Here is a 25,347-nt window from a genome sequence, read left to right as displayed (position 1 = left end):
AGAATAGTTAAAAATAAAATGATAATATATATTTAAAATAAAAAATAAATTAAAAATGAATAATTAAAAAATAAAAAAATGATAAATAATTTTTCAAAAAAAACTTTCAAAAAAATCAAATAGCACGATGCATGAATCCAAAAAATTATTTGATTGGTGGGATCCATGATCCAATTACCATTAGTTATAAAATTAAATATTATTAAAGTTAGTGACAAAACCATTTCCTTTTAAGTTAATTTTTTTTAGATATTTTGTTCAAATAAATTTTTTTAAATGAAATTTCAAGTCTAAATAACAGTTTTCCATCATTTTCTATTTAGATTTCAAACAAAATAAGACTTCAAATGAAAAATTTTGCCGGATCACACACAACCCATTTTAAAATGTTTGGATTCTTAAAAAGAAATATGATATGAAAGAGTGATAGTCATTGGTGACTGGGCTGTCCACGAAAGAAAAAAATATGACAAAGAATCTGCGGAATATATAGATGATATATATATCCATCCAATGGACTTGACTTGTGAGGCAACAATCTGCAGAATATAATATGACTTGTGTGGCTCTAAATCCCACCCTTTTATGGCCGCTGATAGAGATTGACATTACAAATAATTCTCCTGCCAAAAAAGTTAAAATGCATTATGATGCTAGGTGGAAATGTAAGATATGGTCCCCTGATATGAAACCTTCTTCATACCCTTTCAAAAGGGTTAGATTTTTCAAGATTCTCATTTAATGAGAATGACCCCACAATACCCTTTATGGCCACTGTTAGAGATTGACATTACAAATATTTTTCCTGTCAAAATAGTTACAATGCATTATGATGCTTTAGGTTAAAAAGTAAGACATGGGTCCCTAACATGAAACCTTTTTCACACCCTTCTAAAAGGGTTAGATTTTTCAAGATTCTCATTTAAAGAGAATGACCCCACAACACCCTTTATGGCCACTGTTAGAGATTGACATTACATATAGTTTTTCTATCAAAAAAGTTAGAATGCATTAATGCTTTAGGTGGAAAAGTAAGACATGGGTCCCCGAATATGAAACCTTCTTCATACCCTTCTAAAAGGGTTGGATTTTTAAAGATTCTCATTTAAAGAGAATGACCCCACAATACCCTTTTATGGTCACTGTTAGAGATTGACGTTACAAATAGTTTTCCTATCAAGACAGAGTGGCATTGAATCACCTTTAGGAAAGGGTCCATCAAGTAGTGAGGGTTATAAATCCCTCATGTTATGGCCACTGTTAGAGATTGACGTTACAAATAGTTTTCCTACCCAGACAGAGTAGCATTGAATCACCTTTAGGAAAGGGTCCATCAAGTAGTGAGGGTTATAAATCCCTCATGTTTAAAAAGAGATTAGGATGCAATTATGGATTTAATTTTTTTTTTTTTTTTATATCTGGATGACAAAGATGAATGTGATTCAGAGTGTCTGAAAATGTGAATCTCAATAATGAACTACACCTAAAGGGGGGTGAATAGGTGTTGTAGAACAATTTAAAAATTCTCCCACCAAAGATTACCTAACCTTTAACTATCTTAATATCAAGAATTTTTTTATTCTAATAACTTTTCAACAAAGCAAAACATCCACAAGCAATAATGTATGCATCAACACTCTCCCAACAATTTATAAATGCAAAACACATGCAAATGCTTCAACACTCCTAAAAAATAAATCAAAATATAGAGTGAGAGAAAGAGACAATGAACACCAGATTTTTAACGTGGAAAACCTCCGAAGAGATAAAAAACCATGAGCCTATCACCGATTGAAAACTCCACTATGAAGAATAAAAACTGAGTACAATGTTTTACCTAGCTCAAGCCAATCAATCTTTCCCGGAATACTTGACTAGTACCTTCATTTTCAACTTCTCCTTTTGGAGCACACTTGGAGTCCGCACCAAGCTCAATCTCGGCCTCTTCTTAAATCCATACAAGAAGAAAATGGGTTTTTGCACAACCCAAATAGAATGAGAGATTTAGATGTGAATGAAGGAATGAATCAACCCATTTATTACTCAAGAAAATCCATTGAAAACTAGTTTTGAAAACATTAAGAGAAGTGGATTTTCTTTGCAATCAAAAACCCCAACTTAGGAAAGCAAAAATGAGAAAATGAAGAACACTTGGAGTGTGGCTGCTCTCCCCACGTTTTCAGCAGTCTCTCTCCCCAGAAAATGAGAGAATATTGGTTTTTAAAGTGTAAAAAGAAACCCTTAATCTAATGGCTGAGATTTGATCAAAAAAACATTAGTTGGATAGATCCACTCCTACACCTAGATTGATCCAGAAACAGAGGAATGAAAGCCTTGCATCAAAAACCATTTTTCCCAACTTTCTAACACATTTAAAGATTAAAAATCGGGTTGATTCACATCCAATCACCACACACTCAACTACATACCTCGGCCTCTTAGCAAAGTCTTAGTCTTCAAAGTCAAGTAGTCTGAATATGAATAGGAAAGCCGAGTTAGGGGACACTTAGGAATTTTGTCCGGAATTGCCAACCTAGCTAAACACTCACAATCTCCCCCTTTGGCAATTTTGGGACAAAACCCTTTACAAGACGAATGAGTACAAGTAAGTAAGCCCCACCCAACTCTCATACAAGACCCCTCACTCACTCAAAACCACAACCTAGGTACTACAATACCTGCAAATAAATCTCAAGAAAAGCATTAGTAGCACCTGTACATATTCCAAGGCACTTCCACAAGATTTGAATAAATTAACACATAGATATCCACATATAACCACAAAGATCATTTGCCTAAAGATAGTCAATACGCATTCATGAGTCAAAATAACCATGTCCAATATCCACAAATACAAAACAAAATGATCATGATCAACATATCAAATATCCAAAGCACAAAACACAATGTCATGATCAACTACATGTCAAGTGTACAATGTCTCCCCCTTTTTGTCCCAAAATGAGACAAAGAGTTGTCCAAAATAAGCCATGTACATAAGTCGATCAAAATGAACATGATAGGCAAAGTACACAAGACAAAGAGCTGTCCAAAAAATAATAACTAGCTGCTACTTGGCTAAGAGAGATGCTTATGGACAAGATCTTCAAGAGTATGCAGCTGATCCATGTTGCAAAGCATTTGTCCATCAATTAGAGAGAAGCCTCTCTCCATTTAAGATTGGAGTTGAGAAATTTGCTCAGACAATAAGGTGGATTGAGCAGAAATCTTCTCATCGAAAGCATCAAACCTAGCACAAAGTTGAGCTAGGACACTGGAATCTACATCTGAATCAACATCACTTTCACCAAATTTTCTCTTGGCTCTACTATGGCACACCTTCTTCTTAGAACTAAGAGCACCTTTAATCTGTCCTTGATGTCGATTCCAAGAAGAGGTATCAATGGGACCCATTGGCACAAGAAAAGGAGAATTTACAGGAAATACAACTCCAGCCCTTTGGCAGATTTGTGTGATTAAAATGCCAAAGGGAAGAACCTCATTCTTAGACACTGTAGGATCACCTCGAAAAATCATCTCATCTAAAATGCAAGATGCTAGATTGATGGGTTCCCAATGAAGGATAGGAGACAAGAGAATGCAACCATTCTTACAAATGTTTGCCCGATGAGAGGAGGGATAAACTGAGAATGATAGAAAAGTAGCTAACACCCAAGCAGGATGAGATAGACTACCAGTGTGCACCCCTGAGCCTAGCTGACCTCAGACCTCTCCCCATAAGTCAATAGACACTCTATCCAACAGGTCAGAGGTGATTTCCAAATCACTCACAGAGGGTGCTTGAACCAACGGGATGCCTAAGACTTTAGCAATTATCTTAGGGGTGACTTTAACAACAATTCCAAAAAGACTTGACTGGAGGTAGGACTGATCCAAGTCATGCTCAATAATGTTCGAATAAAACATTCGGACAATAGGAGCACAAGCAGACCCAGTGAAGTTTGCTAGAGGAAGCCATCCTAGTTCTACAAACAGGTCTGGAATTGGCGTGTTGAGAAAAGATTCTAAATGAAGTTGTCTCTCAAGAACAAGAGACCTCTGACGATAAACCTTAGTGTACTGGTCTCTACATAATTTTTCCGGGAAAGCATTGAAGGGAATCCCATCAATGGAAGTTTTTGCAGGAGCCTTGGGGATACTGGGAGGCTGGATAGAAGGAATGATAGGTAAATTTTCATCTCGAGCACCTTTTGAGGTTCTAGAGGATGACCCTTTAACATGGGCTTTACTTTTACGACCTTTTGGAGGCATATTTCCTAAATAATCCACTCAAATAGCCTACTGTGAGAAAATCTCACACAAAAACTAACCAACAACACCAATGGAAGAAAAACCAACCTGTACACACGAGAAAAGCTGTGATGACCAGGGCTACTAGATCAGCAATCCTTTGACGGGGAAGATATTAGATCAGTGATACCACAAGAAAAGCTGGAACGAATGCCGACTAACGAAAATGGAAATGCAGTCCAATGACAAACAGGCGACAAACAGAGACGAAAAAAAAATGAGACGAGATGAGCTAACAGTACACCGAAACGCCGACAGCAAACAAAAATGAGAATGAGAGTTGTGCACGGCGAAAATTTCCAGTGACAACGGCCGGATCGAACTAAACAACGGCGAATAGTAGAGACAAGGGTTCTTCTCTGGAACGAAAACCCTAGGGCTTGGAAAGAATGAGACGAGTAACCAGATTTTGGGGTTTTTGACATTTCAAATTTTTTTAATTACCAAAATGCCCCTCATCCATTTAGCCTATGAGTATAACCATTTGGGGACACAATTGGAAATTTTCACACAAAACAAAGAAAAAATGTTTAGGGATTTTGAGTTTTTTTTTTTTTAAATTATATAAAAAAATGACGAAAATACCCCTGATTTATTAAACCAAAGGAGTTGAACCAGATGAGGGCAAAAATGGAATTTGACACAAATGCATAAGTGGTATCGATCTTGGTGGATCGATCCACACTTCGTTCAAGAGCTCTCGGTGAAGGAACAAAATTGTGCAACTGTAGGAAACTTTTTACAAAAAAATTTCTCAGTGTTGGAGTCAAGTGGTATCAATCTTTGTGGATCGATCCACACATCGTTCAAGGGCTCTCGGTCACATGACTATGCACACAGTGGATCGATCCACAAATTCAGCAGATCGATCGACACCCTACTGAAAAATGACTTAGGCAAAAAATTTACAAAAAAAAAAAAACACAAGAAAACCAACAAGCTTTCCAAACATTGAAAATTTGATTCACCATAGCTAAGATTCAGGATGACATACTTATCGTTCAATCAATGAGTTAGAATTGATTCATATTGAACAAGAATGCTACCAAGAGCTTAACTTTAGACAAAATTAATAAACATAAAGATTGAAGAACCTTCCAAATTTATTAAATGAATAGGTAAAAAACAAATGATCATCAACATTCTAACAAGTATGTTTAAGCTCAAAGAAGACTTACTCATGACGCCATAAAATAGTGAGTATGTTAATTTCTTTCCACTTATAAACCTATATCCACCCATAAAGCAAAAAATCATTTTCAAGACACACTTCCTTCCTAGAGAAATTCAAGATAATATTCCAAGAAGTCAATTTGCACCTCTTTTGGCCGGATTTCTATTTAACACGGCTTATTCACATCCCAAAAAAAATTCATACAACATTTGTTTTTCACATTTAGCATTGAAATGATTTCACAAACATGAGCTTCATTCTTAGGATCATTTTTTTTTTTTAATTTGAGGATCACTAAGGTGGCCTTTACAACATAACAACATAAGGGATGTCCCACTCTTGCAATGAAGGCTTTTTAACTCTTGAAACATTGCCAAGGAGCCATAACCATTCTGGGAAACTTAATATTTTTCTTTTCTTCCTTTTTTTTTTAATTTCAAAGAGAGGGCAAACAATCAAGAAAGAATAATCTTAAACACTCAAGGATATTCTGGATGACTTTACTCACTTTTTAATGCTCATTAGACAAACATAAGTTTGCATTTAGACTATAAAGAACATTACTCACAATTTATGTAGTCACAAGGTTCAACCATGAGCTGTTACTCACTTAAAAGAAATGAAGCTAACCTTTTGAGGTTTATCTAATCAAATCAAAATAGCAAGGATTCAATATCATGTTTACCAATCAAGCCATGGAGATAAAAACATCTTGAAGCTTTTAAGATCATTAAGAGTCAATTTAACTCTTAAACAAAAGTGTAAGCATGTCACTCTCATGAACTCAACAAATGTTGAAATTTATGAAAAATGAAGAAAGGATTGAACCAAAACAACAGGACATCAACTTGATTAAAGTTAGGAACATAGGAAGACAACTAGGACTCAAGGATATGCAAGAAGGTGTCCTAGACAGGTTCTAGAGAAAGTCAATTGACTGTACATAAACCTATGGACTTTCTAAGTGATTCAAACCTAGACACATCCAAAGGTTTAGTAAGAATATCAGCAATTTGACCCTCAATTGGAACATATTCCAATGACACCACTTTGTCTTCAACTAAGTCACGAATAAAGTGATGTCTAATGTCAATGTGTTTTGTTCTAGAGTGCAGAACAGGGTTCTTGGAGATGTTGATTGCACTAGTATTGTCACAAAACACTATCATGGTTCCTTGATCAATCTCATAGTCTCTCAACATTTGCTTGATCCACAAAAGCTGGGAACAACAACTACCGGCAGCAATGTATTCCGCTTCAGCCATGGAAAGCGAAACAGAGTTTTGCTTCTTACTCATCCAAGCAACCAAACAATTTCCAATATAGAAACAACCACCTGAAGTGCTTTTCCTATCATCCACATTTCCAGCCCAATCGGCATCAGTGTAGCAAGCTACATCAGAATGAGTGTCAAATGGATACCAAAGACCCAGCTCTAAAGTACTAGCAATGTACCTAATGATACGCTTAAGAGCTATGAGATGAGATTCCTTAGGACATGCCTGATACCTAGCACACACTCCAACACTAAAAGCTATGTCCGGTCTACTAGCAGTGAGGTACAAGAGGCTACCAATCATGCTTCTATACAATGTTTCCTCTACCCCTTTCCCGGATTCATCCTTACTTAGCTTTAGGTTGGTTGGCATTGGTGTCCTAAAATGTTTAGTTGACTCAAGCCCAAACTTTTTGACAAGTTCCCTTGCATACTTGGATTAGGATAGGAAAATCCCATCCTTGAGTTGTTTCACTTGGAAACCAAGAAAATAGGTCAATTCTCCTACCATGCTCATCTCAAACTCACTTTTCATCTTTTTGGCAAAATCTAAAGCGCACTCACTGGAGGTAGAGCAAACACAATGTCATCCACATAGATTTGTGCTACCAAGAACACTTCATCATTTCTTCTAATGAACAATGTTCGATCAACTCCCCTTTTCATGAATCCTTTCTTAAGAAGATAGGATGTGAGTCTTTCATGCCAAGCTCTAGGAGCTTGCTTTAAACCATAGAGAGCTTTTCTAAGTCTATAGACATGATTTGGATATCTAGGGTCTTGAAACCCTTTGGGTTGCTCCACATACACTTCTTCATTAAGGATCCCATTTAGAAAGGCACTCTTGACATCCATTTGAAACAATTTAAATTTCCATACACAAGCTACAGCTAAGAGTATTCGAATGGATTCAAGTCTTGCAACTGGAGCAAAGGTTTCATCAAAATCAATTCCCTCAATTTGCTTGAACCCTTGAGCAACTAACCTAGCTTTATTTCTCACAATCACACCATTTTCATCCATCTTATTTTTGAAAATCCATTTTGTTCCAATGACATTCACATTTTTTGGTCAGGCACTAAGAACCAAACATCATTTCTAAAAAATTGATTTAGTTCTTCATGAAGAGCATCTACCCAAGCTTCATCATTCAAGGCTTCTTCAACATTTTTTGGTTCAATTTGGGAGGTATAGCAAACATAGCTTACCTCATTTAGCTTGGATTGTCTCCTTGTTACCATGCTATCCTCATAGTTCCCAATCACATTGCTCAAAGGATGGTTCTTAGGTACCCTTGACTTATTTTCTTTGATGGCTCAATTCTCCCCCTATCTCTTTTCTTTCCTTGCTCATCTTTCTTTTCTTCATCTTCAGATTTTTCTTCAATCACTTCAATATCTTTTGACACATCAATTCTATCATCATCACACTCTCTTGACCTTGACCCTATATCATCCACAATCACATTGATTGATTCCACCATACATTTTGAACTCAAAATGTATACTCTATATGCCCGACTTTTGGAGGAATATCCTAAGAATATCCCTTCTTCACTCTTGGATTCAACTTCCAAGATTTTCATGATCTTTCAAGACATAACATCTACTTCCAAACACCCTAAAGTACTTCACACTGGGTTTCTTACCTTTCCACAGCTCATAACAAGTCTTCCTAGTATGAGGATGCATGTGAGTTCTATTGGAAGTATAGCAAGCGATGTTGATGGCTTCAGCCCAAAAATGTGTAGGGAGTTCATGTTGATTTAGCATTGTTTGAGCCATTTCTTGAAGGACACGATTTTTTTTCTCAACTACCCCATTTTGTTGAGGTGTTCTAGGAGCGGAAAACTCATGTTTGATTCCTAGAGAATGACAAAATTCAAAAAAATTTGAATTGTCAAATTCTCTCCCCTTATCACTCCTAATTCTTTCAATGGGATGCCCTTTTTCATTTTGAATTTTCAAACCAATGTCCTTGAAATTTATGAATGCCTCACTCTTATCTCTTAGGAATGCAACCCATGCATACCTAGAATAGTCATCAACCATCACCAAAATGTATTTCTTGCCCCCTAAACTCTCAGTTCTCATTGGTCCCATGAGGTCCATATGTAAGAGTTCTAAAGGTTTAGGGTCAAAATTTCATCAACTCTCTTATGCGTACTCCTTGTTTGTTTTCCCTTTTGACAAGGCACAAATAGGATTAGAGGGTTTTCGAAGCTTAGGAATCCCTTTGATGACTTCATTATTTGCAACCTTCATCAAGTCACGGTAGTTTAAATGACCCAACCTACGGTGCCACAAATCGATTGATTCAATTTTTGAACTACCACACACAAGAGAAGAAGAAAAAGAGGTAGAAGGATTTTGACAAACAACACAGCAATTATTAGAAGTTCTCAAACCAATCATCACACAATTTCCATTCAAATCAAACACTTTACATAAATTTGGTGAAAATTGAACATTGAACTTCTTGTCACATATTTGACTAATGCTAATCAAGTTAGCTTTCAATCCTTCCACATACAAAACCTCTTCAAGGTTAGGGATCCCGGGAGCACAAATTGTGTCTTTCCCTTTCACACTAGCAACATTGCCATCACCAAAAGTCACATTTCCTCCATCAAATTCAGTGAAATTAGTGAAGAATGATCTATTACCTGTCATATGACGTGAACAACCACTATCAAAATACCATGAGTGTAACTCACTAGCTCTAAGTGCAGTGTGACAACAAGGCATTAAGCTCACTCTTTTTCACCCATATTTGTTTTACATTTGTGACTTTGGTCATTCCATTTGAAGTGCTTCCTTGGAAGCCACTATAATGAGGGACATTTGAATCTCTCATGAACACTCTCTTGCCTCCTTGTAACAACCTATTTCTCAAAGTGAATGATTCATTCATTAGGTTGGTCAACTTTCTTTGGAAACTCTCAAACATCCTAGCATAACATCTATCAATGGTGTGTCCCATTTTAGTGCAATGAGTGCAATGAAGTTTCAGTTTTGGAGGAATTTTCTTAGGGACCACTTCTTCACAAGACTTGACAAAAATTGTTTTACCACTACTTGGAGTGGTAGCTTCATCAACAAAACCTAAGCCTCTTTTATCAAATGATTTCCTCTCTAAATTGATCAAATCATTAAGTCTTTTAGAGCTAGGATGTGACTCTTCTTTCCTAAGACTCAACTCATTCTTAAACACTTGATTTTCACTCTTCAATTCATCACATTTTCTTCATGTCAAAGTGTTTGCCCTCAAGAAAGGCAATCTATCTAGCAAAGATTTTTTCTCTCCCTTTAGAGTTTTAATCTCATTGATTAAACTCCTTTAGAAGTCTTCCACTCAACTTGTTCTGTTTGAGACTTAAGCACTCCTTGTACAAAGTCTCATATGCAGAGTAAAACTCATCTCATCACCATTTGAGTCACTTGACTCACAAGACTCACTAAGTACCTTCTTTTTGAGTGGTTCATCAATGACACTTGCCATAAGGTTGTGAAATTAGTGCATTCCTCACTAGCATTGGATTCTTTTTCACTAGATTGACATGATTCTGAGTCACTCCAAGTGACTTGCATGGCTTTCTTTCCTTTTTCTTTGAGGGACATTCTGTGGCATAGTGTCCCTTTCCTCCACACTTGAAGCATTAAACCTCAAGGTCCTTTTTGACACTCTTGTCTTTCTTTTTGTCTTTTACATTTGATTTTCCCATTGAATTATTCCATTTTTTAGCATCTTCCTTGGACTTCTTCTTATATTTCCTGAACTTCATGTATTTTTTGAATTTTCTAGCAAATCTAGCAACCTCTCCATCGACATTTCTCATTACCCTCACCTTCGGAACCTAAGGACTTCTCTTTAATGGCATTCAAGGCAATGCCCTTTGATTTCCTAGGTGATCCAAGAGTCATTTCAAAGGTTTGGAGTGAACCCACAAGTTCATCCACTTTCAAGAAATCCATCCTTGGACTCTTCAATGGCAGTGACTTTTGCTCTAAATCTCTCCGGAAGAGATCTTAGAATTTTTCTAACCACTTTGGAATTAGGGATGGGCTACTAGATTAAAACTAGAATTCACAATGTCCATCAGTTTGTATAGACTCTCAAAGTTCTCATGATCCTCCATCCTAATTGTCTCAAACCTAGAGGTTAGTATTTGAAGTTTGGACACTTTCACAGTATTAGTGCCTTCATGAGTCACTTGGAGGATATCCCAAGCCTCCTTAGCCGAAGTACATGTGGCTATCCTACGAAATTCATCTGTGCTATGGCATTAAAGATAGAATACATGGCTTAGCATTGTTCTCACTAGCTTCATTATCACTCTATCCCATTCCAACTTAGGCTTGATAACATTAGTTGGTCTTTCTTCTCTATCCAACCCTTAGGTGGAGACCAACCAAATTCAACTGCATTCCAAACTTTTCACTTTGCATTTTGAGAAATATTGCATTCTCACTTTCCAAGAGAATAATTTTTGCCGGTTAAAAATGGTGGTCTCCCAATGGAAGCTCCTTCTTGATGAGGTTCCATGATTGAGATTCAAGGACCGAAAATGATTTTCTTTTAAAAACCCGCTCTGATACCAATTGAAAATGTGAATCTCAATAATGAACTACACCTAGAGGGGGGTGATAGGTGTTGTAGAACAATTTAAAATTCTCCCACAAAGATTACCTAACCTTTAACTATCTTAATGTCAAGAATTTTTTTATTCTAATAACTTTTCAACAAAGCAAAACATCCACAAGCAATAATGTATGCATCAACACTCTCCCAACAATTTATAAATGCAAAACACATGCAAATGCTTCAACACTCCTAAAAAATAAATCAAAATATAGAGTGAGAGAAAGAGACAATGAACACCGGATTTTTAACGTGGAAAACCTCCGAAGAGATCAAAAACCACGGGCCTATCACCAATTGAAAACTCCACTATGAAGAATAAAAACTAAGTACAATGTTTTACCTAGCTCAAGCCAACCAATCCTTCCCGGAATACTTGACTAGTACCTTCATTTTCAACTTCTCCTTTTAGAGCACACTTGAGTCCGCACCAAGCTCAATCTCGGCCTCTTCTTGAATCGACACAAGAAGAAATGGGTTTTTGCACAACCCAAATAGAATGAAGATTTAGATGTGAATGAAGGAATGAATCAACCCATTTATTGCTCAAGAAAATCCATTGAAAACTAGTTTGAAAACATTAAGAAGTGGATTTCTTTGCGATCAAAACCCCAACTTAGGAAAGCAAAAATGAGAAAATGAAGAACACTTGGAGTGTGGCTGCTCTCCCCACGTTTCAGTAGTCTCTCTCCCCAGAAAATGAGAGAAGATTGGTTTTTAAAGTGTAAAAAGAAACCCTTAATCTAATGGCTGAGATTGATCAAAAAAACATTAGTTGATAGATCCATCCTACACCTGGATCGATCCAGAAATAGAGGAATGAAAGCCTGCACCAAAACCATTTTTCCCAACTTTCTAACACATTAAAGATTAAAAAACCGGGGTTGATTCACATCCAATCACCACACACTTAGCTACATACCTCGGCCTCTTAGCAAAGTCTTAGTCTTCAAAGTCAAGTAGTCCGAATATGAATAGGAAAGCCGAGTTAGGAGACACTTAGGAATTTTGTCCGGAATTGCCAACCTAGCTAAACACTCACAATGTCCAAACATAATTGAATCAAATTGATTAAATTATAAATTTATATATTTTTAAAATTACTATCTGAATAATCATAGTTTGGTTGGGCCATATATTTTGTGTTTTAAGTTATGTATATAAAACACAAACTTAAACCTTGGGCACTAAAGAGAAACAAAAAGAAAGAAGCTGAAAATCTTGATTTTCATCCACAAAGTTGTGTGGATTCTACCTTTTCATGTTATTGATTTGTGTACAAGTCTATAAAGAATTATCTAGCCTTAGTCTTATCTTTTAAAGAATACTCTATATCAATAGCTAGAAGTCTTGGTCTTCCCTATAAAGTAGTTCTAGCTTTTAAAGCACAAATGTGTCTAGTGGATTAGATTGAGGGACAAAAACTTAAGGTTGAAAAACTTCATTATATATAAATGTTGTTTCCAAGTAAAAATAATCTTCACTTTCAAAGGGAGAAAGTTTTTTTGTTGAATTGTTTGTTTTGTACTTGCATCGATATATGAATCTTAACATTTATAATGCACATTTTACGATTTTTTTTTAGAACATATGCATATATATCATACATGAAGTTACATTGATGAACAAATTTTTTCTGAAGTTCTAAGTCATCTATCTAAATACATATTGGTTTCCAAATAAAAGTAATTGTTGTAGGTAGCAAGGAATGTTTCTAAGATATAAATAGCATAATAGGATGGATGCTTTGAAAATATTAGATATAGGAAAATAGTACAACATAAAAAAAATGAATGATAAAAGTTTTGTTAAAGAGCATTTGAAAAAAAATATATTATGTTATTTGAGAGAAAATATACATCAAATATATGGATAGAATCTAGACTTTCGTTATAAAACCATATGAAACTTCCTTCTGTTATTACCCTACATAGAAGGCAATTAGTCTTGGCCTTCATATCACGAGGGCAAAAGTCTAGTCTTATCCATGGAAAGTGTGGCCCATTAGATGAGTTAGGTACACGAAAGACATGGAATAAAGAAAGCAAATAGTATTCACCTTGGCCTTCATATCACTAGGCCAAAGGTCCAGCCTTATCCATAAAAAGTATGACTCATTTGGATGGCTTAGATATGTAGAAGACTTGGAATAGAGAAAACAATTAGTCTTTGTTTTAGCCTTGGATAACACAAGGGGCAAAAGTCTAGTCTTCTCTACAAAAAGTATAAAAATATGGCCCATTGAATGAATTAGATATGCAGATGGAGGTCTACATTGAGTGAAGTTTAGGTCCCCATGCCCTTAATGCTTTATTCTTATGTTTAGGGTTAATTAATTTGGCTATTAGGGGGTTTTCTCAAATTTCCATCCATTGAATTAGTTTTAAAAGCAATTCCATGATTTTTAATTTTCTCTTTTTTATCACTATCTTTTTTAAAATAAAATTTCTTTCCATTCAAATCTTCATAATTACTTAATGATTGCTTATAATATTGTGTTAGAAGTTCTTTGAAGAACTTCCAATTTTCCAATCAAGCATTTTGATTCAAATTAATGATGAAAACTTACATTTGAGAAAGTTTAATTCAAATGTTAGCTTGTGTTTGTATGAATATGATTTAACCTATCAAAGAGGAGAGTATTCCAATAGTATTACCATCTTATTACGCTTTCATCGATGTTAGGTAATATCTAGTCTCATTCAATTTATAATTTTTCATATTTATTGTTTGGGTGAAGCTTTGTTGAATATGTATTCATTGTCATATGATTTTAACCATAAAAAATGATAAGAAGTATAGTGAAAATGGAATTGAAAAATAGTGCATATAATTTTAATGAATTAAGGGTCATTCATTTTCTAAATTTAACAAAGACTTATGTAGGACCTCAGGTGCTACCAACTCTCCTAAAAGCAATTGATGTTATGAAAGACGCATACCCTAGTTTTATAGTGCATTCACCCAAGGCCCACAACGAACACAAGGGAGTTGATGGACGTTGTCAACATCCCCCCCCTCCCCAAGACACCCTGGGTTCGAACCCGTGACCTCGGCTCTGATACCACTTGTAGGACATTAGGCGCTACCAAATTTCTTAAAAGCAATTGCTGTTAGGAAAGACGCATACCCTAAACTTATAGTGCATTCACCCAAGCGCCCACGACGAACACAAGGGGAGTTGATGGACGCGGCCAACCCTCCGATCTGCCAACAACTTACTTTAAAATGATATTAACTTTTTAAGATTATTTGAAAAATATAAAGAATTAATAATTAGTGAGTGTCAATAAGATTTATAAATAATAAAAATAAAAATATTGTTTTTAATATCTTAATTAAGGTTTGTTTTCAAAAAATAAAAATAGCTTACATTAACAAAGTGAAAAAAGATTTTTTTTTTTGTTTTCTATCAAATGCGTGTACAAAATTTTACTAAAGTAAATTTCAATGATAGGAGTTTGAATTTTATTAAAGCAAATTTTCTCTTTTTCAATGTTGCTTATTACTCTTGTTTTTCTCTTTAATTTAAATTATACATACATTTTTGTCTTTTCACTCTTTTCTTCGTACATATTATTCATTCATCTTTTTCCTTTTTTTAAATTAATGGATTTCAATGATAGGATCTTCTAAATAAATTTTTAAATATGAATGGGATCTTTTATTTCTATTTTCATATTATAGATGCTCACTAGGGATGAAAATAAAAAGTAAAAATTTGTTATAATAAGTAATGTATTCTTTAATATTTTTATTAGAATAAATAATTCTCCAGCTTGAGTGAATTCTAATTTTAACCTCTTTTTTCATTGTAGTTATATGTCTATTTTATATCACTTATGTCATGTCAATTTTTATATCACTTGTAGTGTCCAAGAAATGTAAATTTACATATAGGAAATGCTACAATAGTTGAAAAATAAATAAATAAAGTTTTGTTAAAGATTATTTGAAAAAAAAATTACATTATTTGAAGGAAAAGTGATATATATATATATATATATATATATATATATATATATATATATATATATATATATATATATATCTTATAGAGAAGTGTATGCACATGACTTGTAATATTGGAGAAAGCATTAGTCTTAGTTTCATATCAATTAGATTTAAGTCCTCATGCCTTAATGCTTTATTTTATGTTTAGGGTTGATTATTTGGCTGTTAGGAGTTTTCTCAATTTCCATCAATTGGATTAGCTTTGAAAGTAATTCCATGACTTTAATTTTCTCTTTTTATCTCGATATTTAAAAAATAAAATTTCTTTCCTTCAATTAATGATTACTATAATAATTTTCTTTGTAACTTCTTTAGAGGATTCAAATTTTCATCAATTTGCATCTTGATTCAAATTAATGATGAAACTTATATTTAGAAGTCCATCCAAATTTAATTATGTTTGTATGAATATGATCGACTATAAAAGGAGAGTATTACAATAGTATTACCTTCCATTGTATTTTCAAGTGTTTGACAATCTAGACTCATTCAATATATAATTTTTCATATTCACCTAATTGAAGTTTTGTTGAATATGTATTCAATGTTAATGATTCCTACCATAATTTTTTTTTTTTGAAAAAAAAATTGATAAGAAGCATTATATTGAAAGTGGAATTAAAGTTAGCACAATACAAAACTAGTTGGAGGTATATAATTTTAGAAAAAACTACCGGAGACTTACTTTAAAAAGATATAATTTTTCAAGCTATTTAAAAAATTTAAGTATTAATATGTAGTGAGTGTCACAAGATTTAATGAAATTTCAATAAGAATATTATTTTTAATCTCCTAATAAGGGTGGATTTAAAAAGAATTGAATAATATTAAGTTTATATTTACAAGTGAAAAAGAATCTTTTTATAAATACCTATAAAAAATTTGAATGTGCGTTCTTATAGGATAGCATTTAATTATTTAATTATTTATTTATTTGTTTAGTAGAACAAGTATCTATGAAAATAATTACCATTATTATGCAATTGAATTTTTAAAAATACTTTTATTAATTTTTTTTTTAAAATTGTTAAAAATTTTAAGGAATGAAAACTTCTTGATTTTTAAACCGCACTTTTAAGATTTAAAAAGCTCTTCAATCCCTTGTTGTAAAGAAATATCTTCATGGTTAAATGAAATTCTTCGATACCCACAAATAATGATGATGGCACTAGCAACAAATTCTTAGATAACCAAGCCAGTCCATTCAGTTGGGTATTAGGGCTTTGCCCAAGCCCATTATTTATTTGGGCTTAGTTGGAAGAGAAAAGATATATTACATCAGAAGTGACCTGCTCTGTACTCTACTCCCCTAATCTCACCATCTCAGACTATAATACCACCGAATAAATAATTAACAGTTCAATAATTATTCACAAAACATATTGTTAATAATTTTTATATAAACCCCAAGATGAATATGAAAATAAAACTAAAAAAACTGATAATATTTCTAATGTTTTTTTTTTTCTATCTTTGAACTAACCTTGTTTCTTTTTTTAATATAACTATAAGAAATAAACCTTTTCATTATGATATTTTTTCTATTACCTATTTTTAGAATATTGTCTTTTTTTTTTTAATATGCCTGAATAAAGGAATAAATATTTTTTTTATTGGATCTTTTTATAATTTATTAAAAAAAATTACTCTTCTAATATTTCTTAATTTTCGATATTAGAAGAGCAATTATTTCTAAATGTAATATATTTAGATAAAAGAAAAATTAACATCTTTCTTGAAGAAAAAAAAATAATACATTCCTAAGTGTTCTTAACTTTGCTTCATAGGTTATTACATTATTAGAAGATTGTTATTTTTTTATTTTTTATTTTATATGTTAATAACTTATTAGGAAGATTGTTATTATTTTCTTTTACACTCTGGAATAAAGGGATTTAAATGAAAAAGGAAATAATGGATTTGGAATAGAGGGAATTTTTAGAAGGAAAGAATTTTAAAGGATTTGATTGGATACTTTTGAAGTTTTTAATTTATGAGATTTGAATTTTATTAAAGTAAACTTTCTCTTTTTCAATATTGGCTTATTACTCTTACATTTTATCTTTAAATTTAAATTAATAAATACATTTTTGTCTTTTGCACTCTTTTCTGTATGCATATATACTATTTGTCATTTTTTTTTTTTTTTTTGTTGGAACTTTTGTGGAATTTTTAATGATAGAATCTTCTCGAATAAATTATTTTAAATATGTATGGGGTTTCTTTTCTTTCGTTTTTCAATATAATAGATGCCCAAATAGAGTGGAAGAAAAAAAGAATTTGTTACGATAATTAATATTTTTATATAATTATCAATAGAGGAGTATAGGGATTTAAACAAAAACATATAAGATAATTTAGATCATACAAGAGGGATTTTTAATTTTAATTTTGAGAAGTGAATTTAAATAATTAAAATTGATTGTTTATTAACTCCACCACCTCCCCCCCTCCCTTAATTGGCACAAATTATGCATTAAAAGGTTCTTAAATATGAGATACAAGTTTCTAAATCTTAAATAGAAGTTGTTAAGTGAAGTTAGCAAATCTCTTATACCCAATTTATTCATTGAAATTAAAAAATGGGTATCAAAAGAAAACATTTAAAGTCTCTAAAAATGGATGGTAAAATGAAAGATGATGAATACTAACATGTTAAAAGAAGTTATCATCCATAAAATAAAACAAAAATTATTATGTACTTATTCAAATTCCAACAAAATAGAAATATGATAGGAAACTTTATCTTGACCATCTTCAAATTTGAGAAATATGATCATCTTCAAGTTTAGAGATAACCCACTTTATCAGGGATGGTTTTTTTTTCAATATTATTCCATAGAACCTTATTTTAGTTTATTACTGTTGTATTTTCTTTAAATGGTTTGTAAATGTTTTGATTTTTTTTAAATCTAATTTGAGTGATATGTTTTATATAAGGACATTAATTTTACATTATAAGTGTATTAATTTTATATTTTAACACATACAATTATAGATTATATAATTATTGTAAAGTATATAAATTTTTTGTAGTAATTTAAACAATTCTTATATATATATATATATATATATTGGTCCTTCTTATAAAATGGGAAATCCCTTGTTTAGGAAAAAAAAATATTTATATATTCTTTTCCTTTCCTATTTTTCCTATGATAATTGTTATTATCATCCATTTGATGCTTGGGGCTTTAAACCAGAGAGGTTTCCAACACATTAACAATCTTTTTTCCTTTTCTTGTGTAATCATATTTCCTAAACAAAAATTTCATTTAATATACTGGTTAACTTTATATTTTAAGCATGATTGCAAGGTTCCCTACATCTATTGAGAAATTATACTCAATGTATGTGCATGGCATGTGAGCCTTTACTAGTAAGTATTAAAAGAACTAGAATACCATTATCCCTCATAAAGCCAATTGTAACCATCTTTAAAAGTATAGAAAGAGTAGCATCCATGTATTGTGAAAGTGATCTACTCTATCTTCTTTCATATCAAACATTGAAGATGTTTATTTTCCCTACAAATAATCAAATAAGAATTTATTAATTATTTGAAATCCACCATAGAAAAAGATTAACATTAGGCTTGAACAATAATTTTCAATAGTTGAAACCTTCAAGAAAACAATTTATATCAATGTTTAAAAATATCATTAGAATATGCTACAAATAGGATAAATATGCCCATAAATGTTTAAATAAATCTATAGAACTCCTATGTAGATCTTTGCAATATAAGTGTTAAATTAATCAAGGTAAACGTCCTCATTAGGTATAAGAACTCCTAAAATGCCTGATCCATGAACTCTAATTGCAAAACTCGTGATACTATTTTCCTTTCGAATGTGCAAGTATTCCAAAGATCAATTTGAACCACAAGGATGAAATAGATTTCCATTTTAATTTTAGAAGAGAATCTAACTTAGAAAATGATTTGGAGTTTTGATTCCAATAGCATAAATTTCATATTTGTACAAGAGAGAAATTGGAATTCTGATTTGTCAAGGAAAAAGAGAAAAATATATTTGGATTTTGATTTCTAATCGAGAATCTACTTGATAATCAATTTTGTTAGCCAAAGGGTTCTCCTAATCAGGTTTTGATGATAACAAACTATGGTTAAGTTACTAATTGGTTTGATTTGTAAAGAATCTCAAGTATTAATTTGGAAATTCATCAAAGGACCTAATGGATACAAAATCAAGACGTTTGGAAGACCTTTATTCATAGGAAACAAATGTAAGATGAATACATGGGTGCAGTTAGGGTTTACATATCATTTCATGTATTTTTGAAAAACTCAGTTTATTCTTTAAAGTTACAGCTTCATTAAAATCCGAGTTTTATCAAATGTACCTTAGGCAAAACGTTTCAAAATTGGCATATTAATTTACCTAAAGACCTTACCTAAGTGCTAGAAGAGAAAAGAATAGAAAAATATAGGTTTTCGGGGTCAAAACATTGAATCGGTCGAGACATTGAGCCAACCGGCGCAACCAGCCAGGGTACCGGTCGACGGATTCCCTTTGCCCGATTGAGGTTCGGTTGAGGAGTGCAAAAACACTCTCTCTCTTCCAGTAGTCTTTCCTTCTCGGTCGACCTCCGGTCAAGGTCCGGTTGAAGCAACGGTAACCTGCCAAAACATTAAATGTTCCAACGGCTAGTGAACCGGTCGACCCTTAGCTCTACCGGTTGAGGCTGCTTTTTGTTTTTCTTGGCTCCCAAGGTTAGGAACCTATAAATTGAGAGCTCCACTTCATTTATGACATAGAGAGCACTTGCATTTATTTGTTTATCCACTTGTTCGTGCCTTAAAAGCTCTCATTTCTTTCTTAGTGTATTAAATCTTCACTTGCATATCATTTAGTGCACCTTTGTGATTCATCCTAGCTTTGATTTGTATTTTAGCTATCATTGAGCTAGGTTGAGGGATTCATTCTTGTAAAATTGAGTGTTAAAGCCTTCAAGTGAGTTGAATCTTGAAGAGATTGTGTAAGAACCCATTGGAGCTGGAATCCAAGTGTAAAGGAGATTAGAAGCTTGGTTAAAACTTCAAGTTAGTGGAACCCTCACTCGGTTAGGAGCTTGCGGAGAGTGGACGTAGGCAAGGAAGTGTCGAACCACTATAAAATCTGAGTTTGATTTCTCTAACTCTATCTCTTTATATTTGCTTCTATTATGCTTGAATTTGTTGTGTTGAAAAAGATTTTGAAAAACCCAATTCACGCCCCTCTTGGGTGTTTTTCTCTTTTAAGATTAGCCTTTATTTTCTCAAATTTGAAAATCGAGTTCATTTTTTTTTCCAAATTATCTAGAGCCTTTTAAAACTTCTAAACATTTGAAATATATGATCAATATTCCTCATCAACTCTAATACATGGGGATAAATGTGGAGTATGTATGTATTGTAATACTAGAGAACAAAATTAGGGGTCTAGAAATATGAGGTCAATTGTTCGTTTGTGATAATTTGATATATGGAGGATGTCCATTATTATTCAAAATAAGTGTTATTTCCCATATATAGTGATTTTGAAATGTGGCAAAGATGAAGTGGTTAAATAGTATGATGCCATGGTATGAAGGATGTGGTTAAATAGCCTCCAAGTGGAGTACATTAGCCAAGCGCTTTGACTAATTGTGACGAATCAAAGGAGTCATTGCATCAATGAAAGGTGAATTGGATGTGGCTACCACACAGAAATAAGAAAAGGCAATGAAGAGAGAAAGAAAGAGATTTCAAAGGTGGTGAAGAGAGAGAAGAAGAAAGAGATTTGAATTTAGAAGGTTCTTTATTATAAATATATATTTTTTCTATTTGATTTGAGAGATAATGAAGGTTACTTTTACAAATTATGGATTATTTTACTTACCCCTTTTAATTAAATATTCTTATAGAAAACCAAATTCGGAAGAATGACTATCCTTTTTTAAAAGCATAAAATGTAACCTCTTTTGGAGAAAAATAATCTTTAATAATTTATAAATCCCTATCTCATGTATAAATAACGACAGAAGTGCCAAAATGAGGTGATATATGCAATTTTCAAAACATTGAGATTATTTTTCTTATGTTATCCATTCAAATATTTCTTTAACGTACCTATCTATTCAAGGTATAATATTAAAGTCTATTCATTGTGTTTTACTTTTACTATGTGGAGGTGGTTCTTCAGCAATCAACTAGAAAATGCATGAGGTAACTATATAAAAATCGTAGAAGATTTAAATAGCTTAATTGGGCACAAGTCCTTGGCAGCTGCGTGCCCAGTAGATTTGGCTTAATGTTTTTACATTGTGACATGGTAGGGCCTTCGCTTCCATTGTATTTCAAGTTGATGTCACCAAGCTCGACGTCTTGGCATGGTACTCCCTGGCTGCAAACAAGCTTGACAGCAACCTAAGTTGAGGTAGTGCCCCAGATGTTTCTGAAGCTAACATTGCTGAGCTTAATGCGTTATGGAATCTGGAACAATGGAAAGTTAGAGCCTGTTTGACTATGTGATTTAAAAACAGTTTTTTGTTTTTAAAAATAGAAAAATATTTTTAAAAATTCGTAACATTGTTTAGCTATTGTTTTCTTGAAATAATTTTTAAAAACAAAATGACATAGAGAACAACTTTTAGAGAACCAGTAGGAATTGTTTTCATTAGTTTTAAAAACCATTTTTTGTTATTTAACCTAAAAACAATTTTTAAAAATAAGTTTTAAAAAACATGACCAAATGAACCCTTAATTTCTAAACCGATGAAAATGAAGGGAAAAATGGGGAAAATAAGCAATAGAAATGACACTTCTCATTTCCTTTAAAAGTACCCTCAAGTTGCATTGGTTATGGGGGCAGTACTCTTGATCTATGATTATGGGATTGCCAGCATTATTCATAGCAATATCTTCAAAATGCATTTCAAAGGCAGTGCCTTGATGGGAAGCAGGCCATGTCTTCACTCTCACGCCATTCTGGGTGTTGGTGAAGGTACAGTTCTTGACACTAATGCCAACCACAGGTTCTTCATTGGAGTACTTTCCAAGACTTCCCATGCTGATGCCATGGTCAGGCCCACAAGTTACTCTTTGGATATTAATTTGCTCACTGCCATCACCAATTGAGACACAATCATCTCCGGTTCTATGGTTGAATAAGTGAAATTGATCCCCGAGGAACGTCCAATGCGATTTCCATCGATCTGTGTTAAGGCTCTCTTTTGGTGCACTAATTGCAACGTTGTAGAAAGTCAAATTCTTGCACCCTAAAAGATTAATATGAAACTGTTTGTTGTCTCTTGAAGTTATGTCGTTGACCATGATATTGTTTATGAACTTGAACCTCAGATTCTGTTATGCACCAAAGCTTATACTGTCATGTCCTCATTATGCACACAAAATGAAAGAATTACATAAGAATATATATACATGAACTTACAATGGGAAGTTGGTTGCAATATGCAGAACGGGGGCTTTTTCTGCCCCATACAGTTTTTCCTTGGCCATAAAAAACTCCGCCACCAAACAACGTGAATTGGTTGATTTGTTGGAAAGCAATCCAACCAGCTTTAGCCTTGAACCTGTTGGTATCCACCGGGGCCTTCGTAGTGCCTTGGACAATGAAGTTGATAGGAGCCTTGCAAGGGCCTCCCAAATGGTTATTTGGCTTAGTGCATATGTCCCTTCTGGAATCATAACTGTACTTGCCATAGGTGATGTACAAGCATTTCCGCAAGCTTTAAGGCCTAAGAAACATTCAATAGAGGACCCATTTAGCAGAAATTTAAGTTTAACATATATCTTACAATATTATAATTACATTGTCCTCGCCTGGCTGATATCAGAGTTTCCATCAGCCCGGGCACCATATTTAGTAACGTCAAAAATGATATTGTAAAAATATTTATATAATCACATAGATTAATCATACATGATTAAAGGATACTAACAAAAGGAAATCACTATAAAGAACATACCTGTTTGAGCCATGATAAAAATAACGTGATTGATTGTTGTAACCAAGTCTTCCTCTCTATGATCTTGATAATAGCTATGGTGGCTCTATGGGAAAACAGAAAACCCTTTTTATCTAGATTAGAGAGGGGACTTAGCATAACTCAAATTGGATTCTCATTGAGCCCTCCCATAATGGGCTTCAATGAGCTTCTACTCAAAAGATGCAAAACCCAATCCAAAATGTGATCACTAGTTAATTGGGCTCATTATAGAATAGACTATCCATTAACCCGTTTTTGCAAATACAAATTATTCAATTAATGTTAGCCCATATAAAAATTTTCCAACATTCTCCCACTTGGGCTACATTAATTGTTTTTGAGGATTCATTAAATTCATTTTGAAAATAAGACTCTCGGGTTAAATACAGAAAAGTTTATTTTGTGTGGCCACACCTTTTTTTTTTTTTTTTTTTTTAAAGAAATGATAGTCTATAAGTAGCATCTTGTTAAACTTATCCGGTCCAACATGGTCTTAATATTGGACTATAATGGTCTATATGTTAATCCCAACAAACATAATGCCCCTTATAATCACGAATATTTATAACCATATCGACATGGATCGTAAACCCAGTAGTGTAGTAAGAAATCAATGCCAACATGTGATCATCATCTATATGCATTGTTTCTTATCAGTCCTCATTACAATTTACCAGCAAAATGAAATTGTAATTGCAATTTCTCAACAAAATGAAATTGCTGCAATTTCTAAACAATATGAAATTGCTTGACTTTAACAAGTCATATGTCACCAACAATGCACCACAAAATCTCAAAATAGTGGTATTTGTGACATCCAATAGTATACAAATGTAATTCTTAAGGTTCAATATCTCAAGATACCATGTTGTATGTAATTCAATTACGACATGCTATAATATAATACTTAATTATGATGATCATAATAAAAAAAAAGATTTTAATTTTGCAAGTCGCAGAACAATAATGATCAATGTTTACATAAAACAATAATTGAAATAAGGGAAATCACAAAAGCTCCCACTAAACCAAAGAATCAAAAGACTTAATGACACCCATATTCACAACATGTTCCTTGAACGTTATGGGCTTTAAACCTTTGGTTAGAGGATCAACTAGCATAGACTCAGTTCTTATGTGCTCAATCACAATATCTCCTTTCTTCACTAAGTCCTTGACTGTAAGGTACTTGATTTCCATATGCTTAGAACCTGCATTAATCTTATTGTTCTTAGAGTAGAACACAGCTGCATTATTGTCACAATAAATCACAATGGGTCGAAAGATGGAATCAACAACTTGCAACTCTGAAATCAAATTTCTTAGCCAAACAGCTTGAGATGATGCACCATAACAAGCTACAAACTCAGCATACATGGTCGAGGATGCAATTAGGCTCTGTTTGACACTTTTCCATGAAATGGCTCCACTAGCTAACATAAAAATGTATCTTGAAGTAGATTTACGATCATCAGAACAACCACCAAAATCAGAATCTGAGTATCCAACTACCTCAAGATTATTCACCCTCCTATACACAAGCATAAAATCCTTTGTTCTTTGTAGATATCTCATGACTTTCTTTGCAGCAACCCAATGATCATGTCCAGGGTTCGATAAATATATACCAAGAACGTTAACAATGAAGGCGATATCAGGTCTTGTACATACTTATGCATACATCAGGCTACCAATGGCACTAGCATAAGGAATAGTCTTCATGGCATCCTTTTCCAAATCATTCTTTGGACACTGTTCATTACTGAGTTTATCTCCCTTCACAACAGGTACATCACCAGCTTTGCACGTCTGCATATTGAATCTATTAAGCACACGATTTGTATAGGCTCTCTGAGATAGCCCAAGGAGGTTTCGAGATCTATCACGATAAATCTCAATATCCAACACAAAAGATGCTTCTCCAATATCCTTCATGTTA

The 25,347-nt window shown here is 33.2% G+C and overlaps 1 protein-coding gene and 1 pseudogene across 1 annotated transcript; both read right to left on the bottom strand.

Annotated features, from left to right (window-relative positions):
• Window positions 1-6,414: 6,414 nt before the first annotated feature.
• On the bottom strand, window positions 6,415-7,134 carry LOC117908343 (secreted RxLR effector protein 161-like). Its single transcript, XM_034821935.1, has one exon. The coding sequence runs from the start codon at window positions 7,132-7,134 to the stop codon at window positions 6,415-6,417; it is 720 nt and encodes a 239-aa protein (XP_034677826.1).
• Window positions 7,135-8,917: 1,783 nt separating this feature from the next.
• On the bottom strand, window positions 8,918-23,121 carry LOC117908342 (annotated as a pseudogene).
• Window positions 23,122-25,347: the final 2,226 nt, after the last annotated feature.

This window comes from Vitis riparia, chromosome 19 (genome assembly GCF_004353265.1).
Source record: "Vitis riparia cultivar Riparia Gloire de Montpellier isolate 1030 chromosome 19, EGFV_Vit.rip_1.0, whole genome shotgun sequence".
Taxonomy (NCBI): domain Eukaryota; kingdom Viridiplantae; phylum Streptophyta; class Magnoliopsida; order Vitales; family Vitaceae; genus Vitis; species Vitis riparia.
This window is presented reverse-complemented; position numbering and strand designations above follow the sequence as displayed.

What these genes read in the sequence shown, in the direction of transcription:
- LOC117908343 (XM_034821935.1), bottom strand. Translation starts at nt 7,134, where the DNA reads ATGCCAACCAACCTAAAGCTAAGTAAGGATGAATCCGGGAAAGGGGTA.